Raw genomic sequence first — 17,279 nt, forward strand, 5'->3', positions numbered from 1 at the left:
ATAATGCTAGAACTAACTGAATTTGAAAATGAAATTTGTGATCTTAAATCTCAATTCTTGGGAAAAAAATACAATTTCCTCTAATTAAGGTCGCCAAACAAAGGAATTAGTAAATTTCTTCTTCAAATTCTAGCATCTAACTAAATTCTATCTCCAAATATTACTTCACACAAATACACTTGAAGATCCACCTCACTCTTTTCCATCTCATTTCATCATCCCAATTATTCAGATTAAATTATGATGCAATAGTTAAGGTTATTACATGGTGCACTAGATCCAAATCCAAATATGTTGATGTGGGCTTGTGTGGCTATGAATTGCCAAGCCCATGTTAGTCCATTAATCAATGCAATGTGGAGAAGGATTTCCCCAACTGACCTAATATTAGCATTATATATATATATATATATATACTCTTCTATGCTGCAAAGTCAAAAGAGAATTCCAAAACCTAGCAGTGCAGCCACATAAAAAAAGAAAAAAGAAAAGAGAGGCAGTCGCTTCTAGTCTTGTGTTTTCTTGTAAGAGAGTATAATGGTGTAATTGAGATTTGGGTTTCTATACTATTGTATATCCCTATTTTTATAGTGAAATTTCTCTGTCATCGCCATGGAAATAGAAAATTTGCTGAACTACGTAAATTTTAATATTCTTTGTGCGCTTGTTATTTATTTTCCGCTTAGGGTCCGTTTGGTTCCCGTAAAATATTTTCCGAAAAATACTTATTTTCCGGAAATGCTATTTTCCGGAAAAGGAAAATATTTTCAAGTGTTTTGTTGTATTATGAAAATTGTTGTGGAAAATATTTTCATGTGTTTGGTTCTATTAGAAAAATTCTATTTTCCTACCATTTTTTCACAAATTCCGGCAACAACAACAACACAACAACAACAACAGCAAATTCCAGCAACAACAACACAACAACAACAATCAGTTCATCAAAAAAAAAAAAAAAACAGCAACACAAAACCCACAGAAAATCCACCATCCACACCACCGCAACGAAAAAATTGCTAGACGGTGGTCCGTGATGCTGGTGAAGCTACTATTACTCCTTTTGATGCTACAACTACTTCTATTTTTGCCAAAACCTTTCTTTAGTGATTTTAGAGCTTGCCCATAAGAACATCTCCATCTATCTAAGAGCTTGAACAAATAAATGAACCTTGCACGTAATCTCTGAACTGAAAATCTTTTGGAGTTTAGCTTGAAACCTCTGCTTCCATTACATCTCATTCTCCTGCGGTCCTACCGTTGTCAACCTTCCATCGTAGTAGGCTAGGAGCTTTGGTTTTTTAATTGAACGAGATTTGATTTTTTGTAATAGGAAGGAGGTATTGTGTGTGAGAGGTTCTATTCATTTATTTGTGCAATGCTGTGAAATACTGATGTGGTACCATGCTATTGGAGGAGGTAAACTAAGGGCTTTACACATAATCCTTATAGAATTTAAACTCTTAAAAAAAATGGGGGAGGGGTAAAGCCTACCAACAAGTTTGATTGTGTTGGGCCATTTATGTACATTTTGGGTTTGTTGGGCTAGGGGTCCAAATAGTCATTATAACATGTCCATAAATCAAACACATGCTCAAAGTAAAATTAATGACATCGGTAGAAATCAAATGTTATTATTGTTTTTTTTTTATTTTATTATATTATCTAAAGTCAAAGATAAAAGAAAATTCAATTAGATTTATAAAATGGATTTTAAATTGAGCTATAATTTTTTGATATGTGTCTATTTAATTTCTTTAAGTTTGGTAAAGATATGATTCTCAAAAAAAGAAAAAAGAAAAAAGAAAAAGGTTTGGTGAAGATTTGATTACCAAACTTTTTTTTGAATGAAGCAATGGAAAGAATGGGGATGGGGAAAAATCAAAAGAAAGCCTGAGAGAGGAATGTGGAAAATAATGCCTAAACTAACTGAATTTGAAAAGGAAATTTGTGATCTTAAATCTTAATTCTTGTGAAAAAATACAATTTCCTCTAATTAAGGTATTTACTAGAGGAGTCCTCCTTCCTCGAACAGGAGGTGCGGGCCCCACCATGAGTCACTCACAAGGGCCCACACTTATTGTGAGAGGAGGGACGACTCTTCCAGTATAAGTAAATAATTTACTATACTTACTATTTTGTCCGCGAATGACAGCTGTATGTAAGGCATTCATGCCGTTCCTTCCCATGTAGGAGCATTCTGGAATGGTTTCTATAATTTGGAAAGCAATTTTGTAAAATCCTCGATCCACTGCTAAAAAGAGAGGGGATTCCAAAGCATTATTTGTAAAAGAAGCTAACTCTGGGTCTTCCCTAATTAGCAACTCCCCAATGTCATAATGATCATTTCTTATAGCCTCATGCAGTGCTGTGTTCTTCTCCAGATTTATCTTTCTTAGTAGTAAGTTTTTCACTGCTGCTTCTTGGTCCTTTGCACAACTTATTAGGTGCTTTGTCATGTCAAAGTGTCCTAAGCTTGCTGCAATATGTAGTGCAGTATTGCCTTTGCAATTTTCCATATACAAAAGTGATGGCTGCGAATCAAGAAGTTTTTTCATGATCTGCACCTTTCCAGATTTTGCTGCCACATGAAGGACAGAGTTCCCCCTCCTTGTCACCTGCTCGAGACAAAAATATAAAAAATAAAACTTTTTTTTTTTCACAAATGTATTATATTTTTATATCACAAAACTTTTTTTTTCCCAACTCCATATTTCTCTCTCACATTAGCAGTCAAGTACTAATAAAAAATAAAAAGTCTAATCACATGTGCAAAACGCGTGTGATGAGGCTAATATATATGCGCATGTGATGAAGCTAGTATATATATATATATATATATATATTTTTTTTGAGAATCTGCTAGTATATATATACTAACCTCATCACATGTACTGAGGTTTTTTATTTTTTATTTTTTGGGTTTACACGTTTAATTTTATTTTTTATTTTAAGAAGAAGTTGTATTAGTAGTATAGATATCTATACTATCTATAAGAGAATTCCTCTCTTTGGACTAGTCTTTAATGTGGTTCAAAAATACCCTTAAATAACATTATATTTAACAGGAAAAAAACTTGAGGATAACCTAGTAAAAATATATCTCCAACACCACTTAAAATGCTTACAAAATAAGACATTCTCCTACTAATCCTTGTCTTCAAAACAAACTTATCAAAAATTAAAAAAAAAAAATATATATGATACTAGACCAAAAATAAAAAAGCCTCATCGCATGCGCAAAGTGCATGTGATGCGGCGCGCGCGTGTGTGTATAAGTCAAAACTGAGAGAAAATTTAATTAAATCTCAAATTAGAGTCTAATTTTATATCATATTTCTTATTCTATTTTCTTAATTTTGATGCAGCTATTAATTACACTATAAAATAAAAGAATCCAATTTAATTTTCTTAATTTTTTGTGCTAAATGAGCTATTAAGTGAGAAAACATAAAATCAAAATTAATAAACATTTAAAAAATCACCACCATTGATTCATTTTTCATATATTATTATTATTGTTGTTGTTGTTATTATTATTATTATTATTATTATAATACAAATAGTGGTTGGACAAACTAAAATTGAGAATTACATGGATAACAATTTAAATGAATATATATATATATATATGATTATATATAAATGTGGTAAAATTTTAATAGATAATTAGTTATATTTTTTGTAATGTATCTCATGTATATGCATAAATTACAAGTTAATTTCTGTTAGAAAGAAAAAAAAAGTTTTTTTTATAATTTTTTTTAAGGTGCTTCATATCTATGTTTGATGTTAGTGTTTATTTGGGCAATTGTGCCGGATATTCTACCTTTAATAAAACTAAGGTTACAACAAAATCAAAAGACTCAAATTTGAAAGGAGGAAGCGGTGATTCAATAAATATTTGAAACATGACTTTGAAAAGTTTAAATAAGAAGTTTGTTATCTTTTCAAAAAAAAAAAAAAAAAAAAAAAAACAAAACGTAGTTGCAGCAGCTAGCTAACACAAGTTGTAGGTGTCGTGATTGAGTGCTCTCTTCAAGAAACAAGATTTTCTTTCTAATTTTATACTAATTTTCCTACAATTGCTTCTAAAGAGTAAAGACTGCTAAAATGATGTAATAAGTTATGGAGGATGGTATGGAGAAGACAATATAGCGTGTAAATAAGTTAGAGAAAATGATGGCTCACACCCATCATGCTTTTTTCTTGGTTCTTAGCCAATCTTTGGGGTTGACATCCTTATATATTAGCTTTCACCAAAAGGTCCAAACCCAATACAAAGCTGAGCTGAAAAACTAGCTAGGGCAGTGAAGGAAGTGCCTTAAAATGAGGTTTTCACTACTTGATTTCTTATTGTTATTCCTACTTTGTTGGGTGCCTGCAAGTGAAGGCAGTGACAATATTAGTTTTTATGAAAACTATGATGTTACATGGGGTTTTGATCATGTCTTTTCTTTAAATCAAGGACGTGATATTCAGCTCTCTTTGGATATTTCTTCTGGTTATTCTCTCCCTTTCTTAATTTCCCCCGTTCATTTTAAAAGATCACAAGATTATATATCCCCCTCTCTTTATGATATACTTCTTTTACTTTTCATTCCTTAATATATTATTATATTTTCATTATGTAAAAAAGTCTTATTATGGTTTGCCCATCTTATATTTTGTATGTTGTAGTTCCCTATTCTTTTTTTTTTTATTTATATGCTATGTATCATTATTCATTAACATTCAAATTTTCACTATGAATAAACTTAAGTCAACTAGATTAAAGATGGAAATCCTAAAGCTTTGCAAAAACGTTCATTTTTGGGACGTTCAAAGTTTCAAAAAATCGAATAAAGAATCTTACCCTAGTTAGATCCCCTCTCATAGTTTTTGTTTTTGGGATGATTGATCCTTTTTATCCTAGTCATGCAATTCCATGGGTACTTTTGATATTGATAATGGTTTTTCTTTCTATATTAGGTTTTAAAGAGTAAGACGTAGGTTCTAGTTAGCTCATTTTATATAATCTCTTGTTATCGAATAAAAAAATTAGTTCAAATGTCGTTTATATTAAAAACAATTTGGTGTGTTGATCTAATAATAAAATGTAATTTTCATGGACTGGATGCCATAGATTTAGAGCCTACCATTTAAACAAATTATTACAGGTTTGAATTACAATATGGATTACTTAAAATTAAGAGTTGATAGAGCTACAAAACAAAATCACTTGTTTTAATAGGTTATGGTAATGGTACTCCTTCCTTTGGATTCTCCAAGTCCATATATGGATGTAAACGTGTTATATTCTATAATTAAACAGTATAAATATAAAACAAGTTATATTTTCAGCATATTCATCATCTAAGGTTTAAAATTATTGTGAAAGTGAAAAATAATATTACTAATAAATTTTTACTATATCACAAATAACATAGAGATAGTAAAACGTATTATAAAGGAAAAGTTTTAAGTATGAGCCGAGTTTTCAACGTCATGAAGGTTTCCACGTCAAGCACAAACTAGCTATTCCACACGAAATCATATATCTTTCTAGGAGAATTCTATCTGTTATTAAATCAAATTTATTTACTAAACGAAATTTTCATGAGACTTGCAAAGTTTTTACATCAGTGATGCAAAAGTGGTGGCTCTTAATTCTCTTTATGTTATAATCTTTTATATCTTGTAGGGGCTGGCTTCGCATCAAAGCTAGGCTATGCTTCTGAGTTTTTTCATTTGAGGATGAAGCTACCAGACAAGGATTCTGCTGAAGTAGTTACTACTTTCTATGTGAATTCCAAACCCCTTCTTTTTCATTGTTACATATAGAGATTTATGTTTCACTTTTACTGTTTCACTTTATATTCCATCAATTGCATTATATCAAATGTTCCTCTTTTTCTTTTCTTTTTCACCTTATCAAAGTTACACACACACACTTAAGATATTACAGTACAATGTTGGAGTGGAACACTAAAATTAGGATAGAAAAATTTTATTTGTTATGTAACATTCATGTGCATGTGTCTATGCATAATTAATTTTTATTTCCTTAATATCCACAAAATGGAAGAGGCTGATTCAAGGTGATATGCATACATGCAGCTAAGTTCACATGGTAATAATCATGATGAGTTGGATTTTGAGTTCTTGGGCAATAGGGAAGGGCAGCCATACANAAGTGAGAAATTGATCTAAATTTCTCATAATTTGGTGTTAGTGTCATTGATCTGCTTGAAGCTCACCCTGTATTTATTAACTTCGTTATCTTTCATTCTTTGCTCCTTATCAATTAAAGCACTCTAGTGGTGGTGTAGGGTACCTAGGCCTATCAGAACAATAGTCATAGTTCATGTACTTCTTTCTCACATTCTCATACTCTCTTTGTTGTCTATGATCCAATTTCCAATACTTTTCCAAATTCCACCAATACTTGGAAGAATAACGTTGTTGAATGTCTGATGAGTTTTGAACTAGGCAGCCAGCAATGCCAAATCCTTGGTAGTGTGCATTGAATGGTGCATGAGTCCAGTTAATTTTGTTTGGCCTCCATCAGTTGCCCAACTATCTCCATCCCATAAGCTGGCTTCTATGTGCATTGGCTGTGATGGGTAGTCAACTCCAATGTTTTTGTTGTTCTTAAACACTCTGATGGGACATTGTCCACATAAAATCTGTAATTATACACAAGGTTGAAAAGCATCACATTAGGTATGACAGAGAGAAGGAGAGAGAGAGAGAGAGATTAGGGTATGGATCCACAACAAATCTTCTTTTTTTTTTTGGACAATTGAGGTGGCCAATTGTGATTATTGAATAATAAAAAGTTTTATGTGTGAAAGTTGCAAGGTTTTAAAAATTGGACTGGACAAGCCGGTCCGATCAGTTTAATTGGGAACTAAGCACCAATCCGATCCAATAAAAAGTAAAAACCTTCAAAACTGGCGAAAACCAGTCAAAAATTTGCCAAAACCGGTTAAAAACCGGGTTGAACCAGAAATCAGAGGCAAAAATGGTTTTTGCCCCAATCCGGTTTTTGAAACCATGGAAAGTTGCATCAATTACAATCACACCTCAAATGTTGCAAAAAGTTTTGTAATTTATTTGTATTTATTATTTTATTCATTGGTTCCTACACGATGTGATGTTTGTTCCATAGAATTTTGTAAGTGTGAAAATCTGTTGTGGGGTCAAACCAAAGAAGAATTCTTTGCTCCCTGTTTCCGAGACCATTTGCAAAGACATTTTTGTAATGTGTATGGCTGCCCTTCCCTATTGCCCAAGAACTAAAAAAAAAAAAAAAAAAAAAAACTCCTTATCTTAAGATCTCCTCTCTCAATCAATTATCTTCCACAAACCAACACACCAAACGCCATACAGGATTCGATAACCAAAACCCAACAACGAGTCTAATATCTTGTTAATGTCAAATGTGTTCCCACATGCCACCATAAACTTCAATGGGGCTCTTTTCCATACGGATAATTGAGTTGGACTTGGAGTGGTCATATGCAATGCATCTGGATTGGTCGTGGCCTCACTATCTCAACAGATTCCTCTACCTCATACTGTCCATGAAGTTGAAGCGCCAGCAGGGAGACCAACTTTGCAATTTGCTCTTCTTTTTCTTTTCTTTTTTTTGACCAAAGGCGATAAAATTTGCTCTTGAACTAGGAGTTTTTGGAGGGAGACTGAGATACTCACCACTGCCCTTCAGAGTACCTGCAACTCCCTGGCACAGTTTGGTCATATTACAAAGGATGTGCAATAACTTGCCTCTTTTTACTCAGCTTTTAATATTTTTCGTATATGTAAACATTGTAACTCTATTGGTGATATGCAATACCTTGCCTTTTTTTTACTTAGCTTTTAACTTTATCATGTAACTCTAGTGTAGGCATTGTAACTCCATTGGTTATTCACTTGCAAGACTAGCAATTTTGTTTCCCTAATTATTAATCTGGATAGAAGATGTTCCACTAGATGTTAAAGCTATATTTTAGGCTGATTTAAAGAACCTTCCTTAATCAATAAAAAAACCCACATTTACCCATCTCTCCTTTTTGGTTCAACATATATGTAAAATTTGCCAACTTTCTCACAAATTCACTCCACATTATGCCCAATCCATCGTCCATCAAATTTGGTCACCTTCTAGGCATCTTTGAAGGACCAACCTAGTCAACCGGACAAAGTCACAAGCTTTATATTCCAAAAAGATAGAATCGTCAAACTTCTACTTTAAGTTTAACAGGGAGAGTTAAAATATATATTTGTGATATTAGGTTTATGTGTATTAATATTAGAGTATATTTGAAGTTCTATTTCACAATTCATCCTACATTCCATCTTCTATCTTAACATACAACCTATTAATTAAAATAATATAAACACCCATTAAAAAAATAAAAACCGACCACCCAAAAACCCACAAAAACTAGCAATTGCTACCACCGCCACCCACAACCCACAAATGCACATAAACCAATCTTAAAGGCCCACACCACCATCACAAGACCTACCAAAATACACAACCCACGCCACCACCACCGTACTAGCCTATGACCCACCAACACAACCCACAATGCCTCCATCACACGACTATGCCAGAGAGGGAGAGAGAGAGAGAGAGAGAGAGAGAGGAGAGAGAGAGGGAGAGAGAGAGAGAGAGAGAGTAAAAAAACAATATAAAAAAAAGAGTTTTGCAAACTCTAAGAGTTTACTGTAGCATGATGCAAAAAATTTTCCAAGTATAAGAAATTGGATGTAGCCGGGATTTTGCATTAGGTGTTCTAGAATAGCAATTTTGGTGTTTTAGACACTCCAAATCTAATGATAAGCTCATGTAGGACTTGCTCTAACTCCTATAACCCTTATACATATAGTACTTGGATTCATTGTAATACATGCACTTGCCTTTCCTTTTTCATAGGTAAACGAAAAGGAAAACGCTAAAATGTCAATTTTATTACAATAACTTAACAAACTTACATAGAAATGAAGTAAAATTCAAAATTCCTAGTATCATTCATATGGTAAAAAAAATGTCAATCTTGTTGGAGGGAATTTTTTCATCTTTTGTACAATCTAAACTCGGAAAAATATTTTTGTATCTTCTCAAGAATGCAATAAAAATTAAAACATCAAAAAATAATTAATACAAAGCCTAAATAATCAATTTAGGCTAAAACCCAAATTATATGCTTTAAGTTTGGATGAATTATCCTTTTTTGTTCCTATTACTTTTTATTTATCATTTTAGTCCTTAAGCTTTAAATTTCTCAATCAAGTTAGTTATTCTGTCTATTATTGTTTATAAAATTAACATTTTTTCATCATGTCCAAAATTTTTTGTGAAAATACCATTTAGGATCACTATCAATTTGTTCCGAACATTTTGTTAGCAATCGATTGGTACTTATTATTTTCTACTTGCAATTAATTTCCTTTAATGAGTTGATTGTAAGAACCAAATTAACTATAAATTAAAAATAAAAGGAACTATATTGGTGACTATCAAATTGTAAATGACCAAATTGAAAGTGACCCCAACATGTAGAGATCAAAATGATATTTTCAAAAAAAAAAAAGATTTTTAATTTTCTATAATTACTTAAAAAACATTATAGACGAAAATGGACTGAAAAACCAATTTGATAAATAACATTTGGAGAAGAATTTGATAAAATTTGAAGTTTAATTGTTTAAGGATTAAAATGATAAAAGTTAAACTTTAAATAAACAAATAAATAATTGACAATTCACCCAAAAGGCCAAAACTTAAAAACGGCGTAGTTTGAATATTGGTTCTGCCAACATTTACTCACACGCTCTCTCTTCCTTTCTTCAACTCTCATGGCGGATTCTCTATAGCTTCACACACAATCCGCACGTCCAAAGTCCTCACTCGATGGCCCATCTTCCAAGAAGGACTCACTCAATCCTTCTAAAAGTGACTCCAACATGTAAGGATCTATTTTCAAAAAAAAAAAAAAAAAAAGATTTTTTAACTTTCTATTATTCCTTAACAAAACATTATAGACGAAAATGGACAGAAAAACCAATTTGATAAAATTTGAAGTTTTTAATTGTTTAAGGATTAAAATAATAAAAGTTAAACTTTAAATAAACAAATAAATTGACAATTCACCCAAAAGGCCAAAACTTAAAAACGGCGTAGTTTAAATTTTGGTTCGGCCAACATTTTTCTTTGAAGAAAAACAAACCAATGCTTACAACTTGGAAGTTGAAACTCACACACTCTTCCTTTCTTCAACTCTCTCTCTCTCTCATGGCGGACTCTCTATAGCTTCACACAGAATCCGCACGTCCAAAGTCCTCACTCAATGGCTCATCTTCCAAGACGGACTCACTCAATCCTTCTCGTACTCTCCTTCCAAATCTGCTTCTCCACAATCTTCGCCGTCTTCGGATCGGTTTTCCAAGAAGAATTCTCGGAAGAGTTGCTTCTGAAACCACTGCCCGATCGGAAAGTATTGGCGCACTTCCACTTCGAAACCACAGCTCCTCCGCTCTCCACCTCCCATGGCCGCCACCACCACCTCTTTCCCAAAGCCATTGCTCAACTTGTATGTCATTATTCCATTTCCTTCACCTCTGTTTTCTTTTTCTTTTTCTTTTTCTTTTTTTTTTTATAATGAGAAACTGAGAAATTTTGTTGGATCTTGCAGTTTTGGTCGTCTGGGTCTTTTGCTTTACGCTTTATTTGTTAATTCCAAGTTGGGTTTTTTGGTTTTTTGAGTATTTGGTATTGTACCCAAAAAGCAAAAATATTGATATCTGTGAGTAGCAGTGCTAAATTGGAAGAGAAAAAAAAAGGGTATCTGTTTTTATTTTGTAATTTTTTGGGGGGTGTATCAAACTCACAATCACTTGCCCCTATAGAAGCTGAATTAGATAAGTAATACCCATTTTGGATATAGGGACTAGGGAGGGACAACTTACTTTTGTGCTATGAGACTAATGTTCTACACTTAACTACAAGTCTTGTGTTGTTCAATTACATATCCTGGAAATTGTGACCATTTGCTGTTTTGAAATTCAACTTTACATTATTAACTTATTCTCAAGTGAAGACCTTGAATGCAATGGGGTTGCAATTCATAATGTTCTAGCCTTTTTTTATGAAATCACACCCCTCCCTTTCTGGTACCTTTGATTGGCAAACAAAGTCAAGGTAATACTAATCAATAAGTCTAGGGACACAATATTTTTCAAAACTACTTATATGGCATGTTGTGATTGGTGTACTCCAGTGGGAGTGATGTTGCTTTAATCACAACAGGCCAAGCCATAAAAGTTGTGAAAAATATTGTGTTCCTAAGATTACTCAATACTAATTGCCGCCTTAGGTTTCTCTTTTGTTTTTCTTTGCCCCCAAATAACAGGCTCAACCTAAAATTAAGGTGATTTTTGTAATATCTTGAATATTCTAAATGACTCCTGAAATAGTATTGCTTGGACAGGTTCAGAAATTTCACGTTAAGGAAATGGAATTATCTTTCACACAAGGCCGATGGAACTATGATCGCTGGGGTGGATTTGACCCCATCTCAAGCAGCAATGCAAAGCCTCCTGGAGTAGAGTTGTGGGCTGTCTTTGATGTCCCTAAAGATCAGGTTGATGCTTGCTGGAAGAATTTAACCCATACTCTTTCAGGTCTTTTTTGTGCTTCCATAAACTTCCTAGAGTCTTCTACAACTTATTCTGCTCATGAATGGGGCTTTCACCCATCTTCAGGCAGCTTGAGGTATGGTACATTACCCCGTGAGGCTGTTTGCACTGAGAACCTAACTCCCTGGTTGAAGCTACTTCCATGTCGAGACAAAGCTGGGCTTTCTGCCTTATTGGACAGACCTTCCATATATAGAGGATTTTATCATTCTCAACGGTTGCGCTTGGCCTCATCTGAATCTCATTCAAGCGGCGTGGAATCAGGAATTGTACTAGAACAAGCACTTACAGTTGTTCTTCAACCTAATAGTCACAGAATGAGTAAAACTTTTTTGAGCGAAACAAAATTGCAACCAAACTGGTCTTTGAGTTCAATTTTTGGGAGGAAAGTCACAGGAAGATGTGTTCTTGCAAAGTCTAGTAATGTTTACCTTCAACTTGAGAGAGGCTTAGTCACTGAGCTTGAGAATCTGCAGAAGGACAATGTGATAACTGGGCCTGATCATGTAGGCTCTGGAGGGTTGAAGGATAACCCTGGTTTTGAATTGTCTGTTAGGCCAGACAAGGTGTTTAAAGAAGTAAATAGCTTGCATAGGAAGAGCTCATCTGTTCTTTATGAATATTCAATTGAGAGGTATAGTGCTTTTGAGCCATTTGATTTAGGCCTTACATGGAAGTTTCCTGTAGTTTGGTCGTGTCCACGAGCACCATTACACTCTAGTAGGTTCTTAATGGGTAGTGGGAATCAAAGGGGCACTATTGCAATATCTTTTATATCCACAGATTTGGAGGAGGGGTTCCTGGGTGCTAATATTGGTGAAGACAGTTGTAAGTTGCAAGCCGACATTTTTCAAGTTGTGCCTTGGTATATTAAGGTCTATTATCATACTCTACGGGTTTTTGTTGATGGGCAACCTCAAGCTATTGCTAAAGTTGTAGAGAAGATGCATGTTTCACCTTCTGAAGACAAGGTATCGCCTGGGGTGATGGAGCTGGTCCTAAAATTTCCTTGTGCTGTGAAATCAGCAGTTTTAACTTTAGAGTTTGATAAGGTATGAATCGTATGATCTAGCTATTCTTCACTATTTTTGTTTTTGGGGGTGGGGGGGATTTCATTTATCTGATTAAAAAACTTCTTCTAAATCTAAGCTGTGGATTTGTCTGATTGAGTCACAGAACTTCTTTGATCAGATGCACAATGCTATTTTCTAAGGTCTCATAAATAAATAACTTTGTAGCTCAGAGTGAAACACTGCCAATTATGTCATGTGTTGCATAGGATGTCAATATAGTGACTCTAATAGTGAATCCTATAATTCATTGAAATGACTTCATAGCTTAATAATGGACAAAGTTGATAATGTTATTTAGAAATATAGGTTGTCGAATTCACTAGTTTGAACTTTCATCAACCACCTAGGGCTGTAAATGAACCATCCTGTTTACTAACAGCTCTGGCTCAGCTTGAAAATATGTTTTTTTTCCTATATCTATCGAAAAAGATGTTACTTTATTTGGCGAATGAGCCAAGCTCGAGCCTAAGCTTAAGCTCGGCTATTAAACAAGCCGTCCTCAAACATAATAATGTGTCTGTGAACAAGCTTGTGAGTTTGAGGCTTGTTTTAAGTATATATGATATATATTTATATTTATACACGTAGAAGTGGGAGATTTGTGCATTGTGTACAACATTTTTAATAAATACATGTATAAAATAATTTCCACTATAATTTAGTTATTAATTATTATCATAGATTTGTGAATGGGTAAAATAATTATAGTCGTAGTGTTTACTCAATATGAGAAAAAAATTGTAAAATAATTATAGTCGTAGTGTTTACTCAATATGAGAAAAAAATTGAGTTAATCAAGTAGCTCCTAAACAAGCTTGAGCTTGTTTGACAATAAAATGAACCAAACTTGAACATATATTATAGTTTGGTAATTAGCTCAAAGGGTTTTTTTATTTATTTATTTTTATAAATTTTTTATAAGTAAAATAAAAGTGATTAGCTCAAAGTTAGCTCATGTTTGAAGCAAAACTAAATGAACAATCCTGAAATTTTAATTTCTTTGCTCGGCTTGTTTACACTCCCACCTCTCCAAAAAAGTAAATTAAATATTCTATTGTGGATATCTGACATCATTAACAATATTCAAACGCATCTGACTGTAAGTTTTACTTAACTCATTTAAATATTGGACTGATATCAATGATGCATTCAAACTGTTATATCTGTTTAGTGTCCTTGAGAGGGTTTTGTTTAAAGAAATCAATCATTCAAATTTAGCAGGTGATATTTTTTTTACTCATTCAATTTCATTGCCATCCAAAAGTAGTCTCCCACTTCATGTGTTAGAATGACTAGGACTTATCTCCCATACTTGGCCCTTTATTAATGCTTCAATGAATTTAACTGGAATTTGTGTTTATTTACTTAAAACTTGATGAAAATTTGCATCATCTTGTCAAAGAAGTTCTAAGTTTGGCACCGTATATGGACTTAACAATTTTTCCAAATTTGAGGGGCCTAAATAATGTTTAACTTGTCAAAGTAAAGATCATACATTAATTATTTATTTATCAAAAAGTATATTATAGATATAAAAAGGCAAGCATATGCTGGTTTTGATGAAGGTGAAGATGATAATAGTGAGGAACACTATGCGGCCCTTTCAACAAAATTGAAAAGGAAACCCATGTAGTTCACTTTGAATGCACCTTCTTTTCTTAAGTTCTATTTATATTTAGAAATGTTCCTTACTTCATGAAGCATTGCTTTCTTTTTCAATTTGGGCCTCTTAGATTGGGGGACCTTATTGCCTCAATGTTACTTTGAGCCTATTTATTAGATGGGACTTCAGTGCATTGTTATTGGGGCTATCTAACTATAATTCTTACTTTGAGATTGCTCTATGCCAAAGTTATCTGTCAAGGAGCAGCCTAGTGGTTGGAGGCTTGGGATGAGCTGTAAACCCAAATATCCTGAGTTTGATCCCTACTAGGAGTTTCCCTAGCTTACTTGATACATGGTTCAGGCAGGTGGGGTTGTGTATCTGTAGTTTACTCCTCAGGGGTGGGTCCAAAAGGCCCTGCCTTGGCAAGGTTCCATATTCCTGCTTACTTCTTATGTCTAAATAGGGATTTTTGCCAAAGTTGAGTGTGCATTTAGCTCTTCATTATAATTTGTTGATATTCTTGCTTACTTCTTATGTCTAAATAGGGATTTTTGCACATCGATGAATATCCTCCAGATGCTAATCAGGGGTTTGACATTCCATCAGCTGTAATAATCTTTCCAAACTTCCAGACAAGCATGCAGTATCTTGAAGATAACTCTTCAAACAAGTCACCCATGTTGTCAAAATTTCAGGTACTATCTACTCCTTGCATGCCATCAGTTGTATTTATGCTTTAAATTTTGCCTATTCATCTGTCTGAGACTGTGGTGCAGGAAAAGAGTCCAGTTCTGTCTTACACAGAAGTATTACTTGTACCATTGACAACTCCTGATTTTAGCATGCCTTACAATGTCATTACAATTACTTGCACGGTGTTTGCATTATATTTTGGATCTTTGCTCAATGTACTTCGAAGACGTGTTGGTGAGGAGGAAAGAATTCTGAAAAACAGAGGTAAGTCTCTCTCGGTTTATTTATTATTATTATTATTATTATTTTTTAAAGAAAAGGGTCTATCGGTATAAATCATTGACTCATTTGTGATCATACAAGTTTGTAGAATAATTAGTTAGCAACACAGTACTACCCTCACCTAGGGAGCCTCGACAGTAAGGGAGAGTGTATGGACTAATTGTAAACTTGTTTCGACTCCCAGTTGAGGCATTTTACAATTTACCCGAAGCCTGCTTAGTGGGAGTGTGTAGGCATCCGTGGCTTGCCCTTCAAGGGTGATCTCACTGGCCCATACCTTGAGGGGGGGTTCCTCGTTGTCAAAAAAAAAAAAAAGAGGGAGCAACACAGTACCGGTCATAATAACGGCTGTCCATATGTCTTTGAGATATATATTAATATATATATATATATATATATTCTGCAATTTAGCTGGCTTGCTGTTTCCCTGCTTCTAATGTTTGCCTTTTATTATCCTGCTTGCAGCTTCCAAGAAAGCTGGTCGGCTTCCTCAGCTGCTATCCCGGTTATCTGCCAAGCTTAGAGGAAAGGAATGGGAACCCCCTCAGTCTCCCTCAGCTTCATCATCCTTCATCAGTTCAAAACTTATACTAAAAGTCTTAATAGTGGCTGGTGCGGCTGTTTTTTGGCAATACTATTCTGAATGACATTAGCAAGCCAACTAGATATTTCAATGTACACTGTGCCAATGAGTATGTACAATATGAGCCTCTAACCCAAAACTAACGCCCTAGTTTTATGTGTAGGGTACACACTTTGCATAGAATCATCTTAAATGAATTGACTTATTTACTGACTTCTATAAATATAAATTACCTTCATCCTTCATTTCCTGATTAATCACTATTTGACAGTTTTGAGTTTGCAACTGGAAACTAGGCGAGGCCAATCAAACTTGTCTATGCTGTACTCTTCTTCTTTCCTGCATTCTTATTTGCACCATCAGATTCATAATTTATTATACAGAAATTCCCATTCTTTTTGCCTATGCTGTACTTTTCTTCTATGAAGGGATGATGCATAACTTCCCCTGGTTATTTGTAGTGCTGGGGAAACACAAATTATCTTTACATGACAAGTTGTAATGACTCTTCAAGGTGCCTGTCTTATTTCAATCAAGTTTGTTTTGAATTGCTAGCCAACTTATTAAGCCAAGTTTAGGTATGGTTATTGATTGCCATATAATTTCATATAAATAGTACAAGTGGTAATCACCAAGACAAAGTTGTACGAACAATTTTTACCCAATTGAACTGATTTCAACATCCACAGTTGAACTCATGAAGTATGAAGTCTAAAAGACATTAAAATATGAATATTATTTTCATGAGTAGAGTCACTCCAAAGATGTTTCTGTTTGTGTAATGCGCAAAAAGAACAAATAGAAAATATACTCTAACAGAGAGCAACTCAACCCAGTATAGGAATTTTACACCGCACGGTGCCCGTTAAGCACAAAATTTTTTACTTTTTTCTGACACAGTTTTTGTCAATTTTTTTTGTTTTTTTTTTTTGTTTTTTCCGCACTTAACCAGCACCAAGCGGTGCTGGTTAACATTCTCCTTTATTTATTGCTAGTGACCAAAGGAAATAACCCATATAAACTGGAATCCCAAGATGACTTCATGTGTGCAAAGACAATGAAAATCAAATCATGTTCTAACTGCTGAAAATCAATTTTTGGTAGATCACAAACATTTATTCATAACAAAGGCAATTAAATTACAAGACCTTTCAAGCAATATATATGTAGCAAAAGCCTTATATTTGTATCAAAGGCAATTAAATTACAAGATTTTACAAACTTACAATGCTTATATCCTCATCTAAAACCATTTAAGTTGACAATCTATCAGGAGACAAGAAGTAAAGAAAAAAGAAACTTATAAGGGGGTGAAACCGTGGAAGAGAACAAAAGAGAAAGAAACAAAAAGAAGCCT

The 17,279-nt window shown here is 33.8% G+C and overlaps 2 protein-coding genes across 2 annotated transcripts; one reads left to right on the top strand and one right to left on the bottom strand.

Moving 5' to 3' along the window:
- Positions 1-6,279: 6,279 nt before the first annotated feature.
- Positions 6,280-7,367, bottom strand: LOC112030724 (xyloglucan endotransglucosylase/hydrolase protein 3-like). The gene is given in 6 exon segments (XM_065769493.1): positions 6,280-6,527; positions 6,530-6,649; positions 6,652-6,665; positions 7,128-7,238; positions 7,240-7,277; positions 7,350-7,367. Coding segments are annotated over 6 exon segments (549 nt in total).
- Positions 7,368-10,204: 2,837 nt separating this feature from the next.
- On the top strand, positions 10,205-16,167 carry LOC112030739 (uncharacterized). The gene is made up of 5 exons (XM_024063407.2): positions 10,205-10,580; positions 11,478-12,737; positions 14,910-15,059; positions 15,141-15,321; positions 15,805-16,167. The coding sequence occupies exons 1-5, from the start codon at positions 10,338-10,340 to the stop codon at positions 15,984-15,986; spliced, it is 2,016 nt and encodes a 671-aa protein (XP_023919175.1). The 5' UTR covers positions 10,205-10,337; the 3' UTR covers positions 15,987-16,167.
- The last annotated feature ends 1,112 nt before the right edge of the window (positions 16,168-17,279 follow it).

This window comes from Quercus suber, unplaced genomic scaffold (genome assembly GCF_002906115.3).
Source record: "Quercus suber isolate HL8 unplaced genomic scaffold, Cork oak 2.0 scaffold_1181, whole genome shotgun sequence".
Lineage (NCBI taxonomy): Eukaryota > Viridiplantae > Streptophyta > Magnoliopsida > Fagales > Fagaceae > Quercus > Quercus suber.

Coding starts and splice junctions, on each gene's coding strand:
- LOC112030739 (XM_024063407.2), top strand. CDS start 10,338: ATGGCTCATCTTCCAAGACGGACTCACTCAATCCTTCTCGTACTCTCC. Junction 10,581..11,477: donor CCAAAGCCATTGCTCAACTT/GTATGTCATTAT, acceptor TTGCTTGGACAG/GTTCAGAAATTTCACGTTAA. Junction 12,738..14,909: donor TAACTTTAGAGTTTGATAAG/GTATGAATCGTA, acceptor ATGTCTAAATAG/GGATTTTTGCACATCGATGA.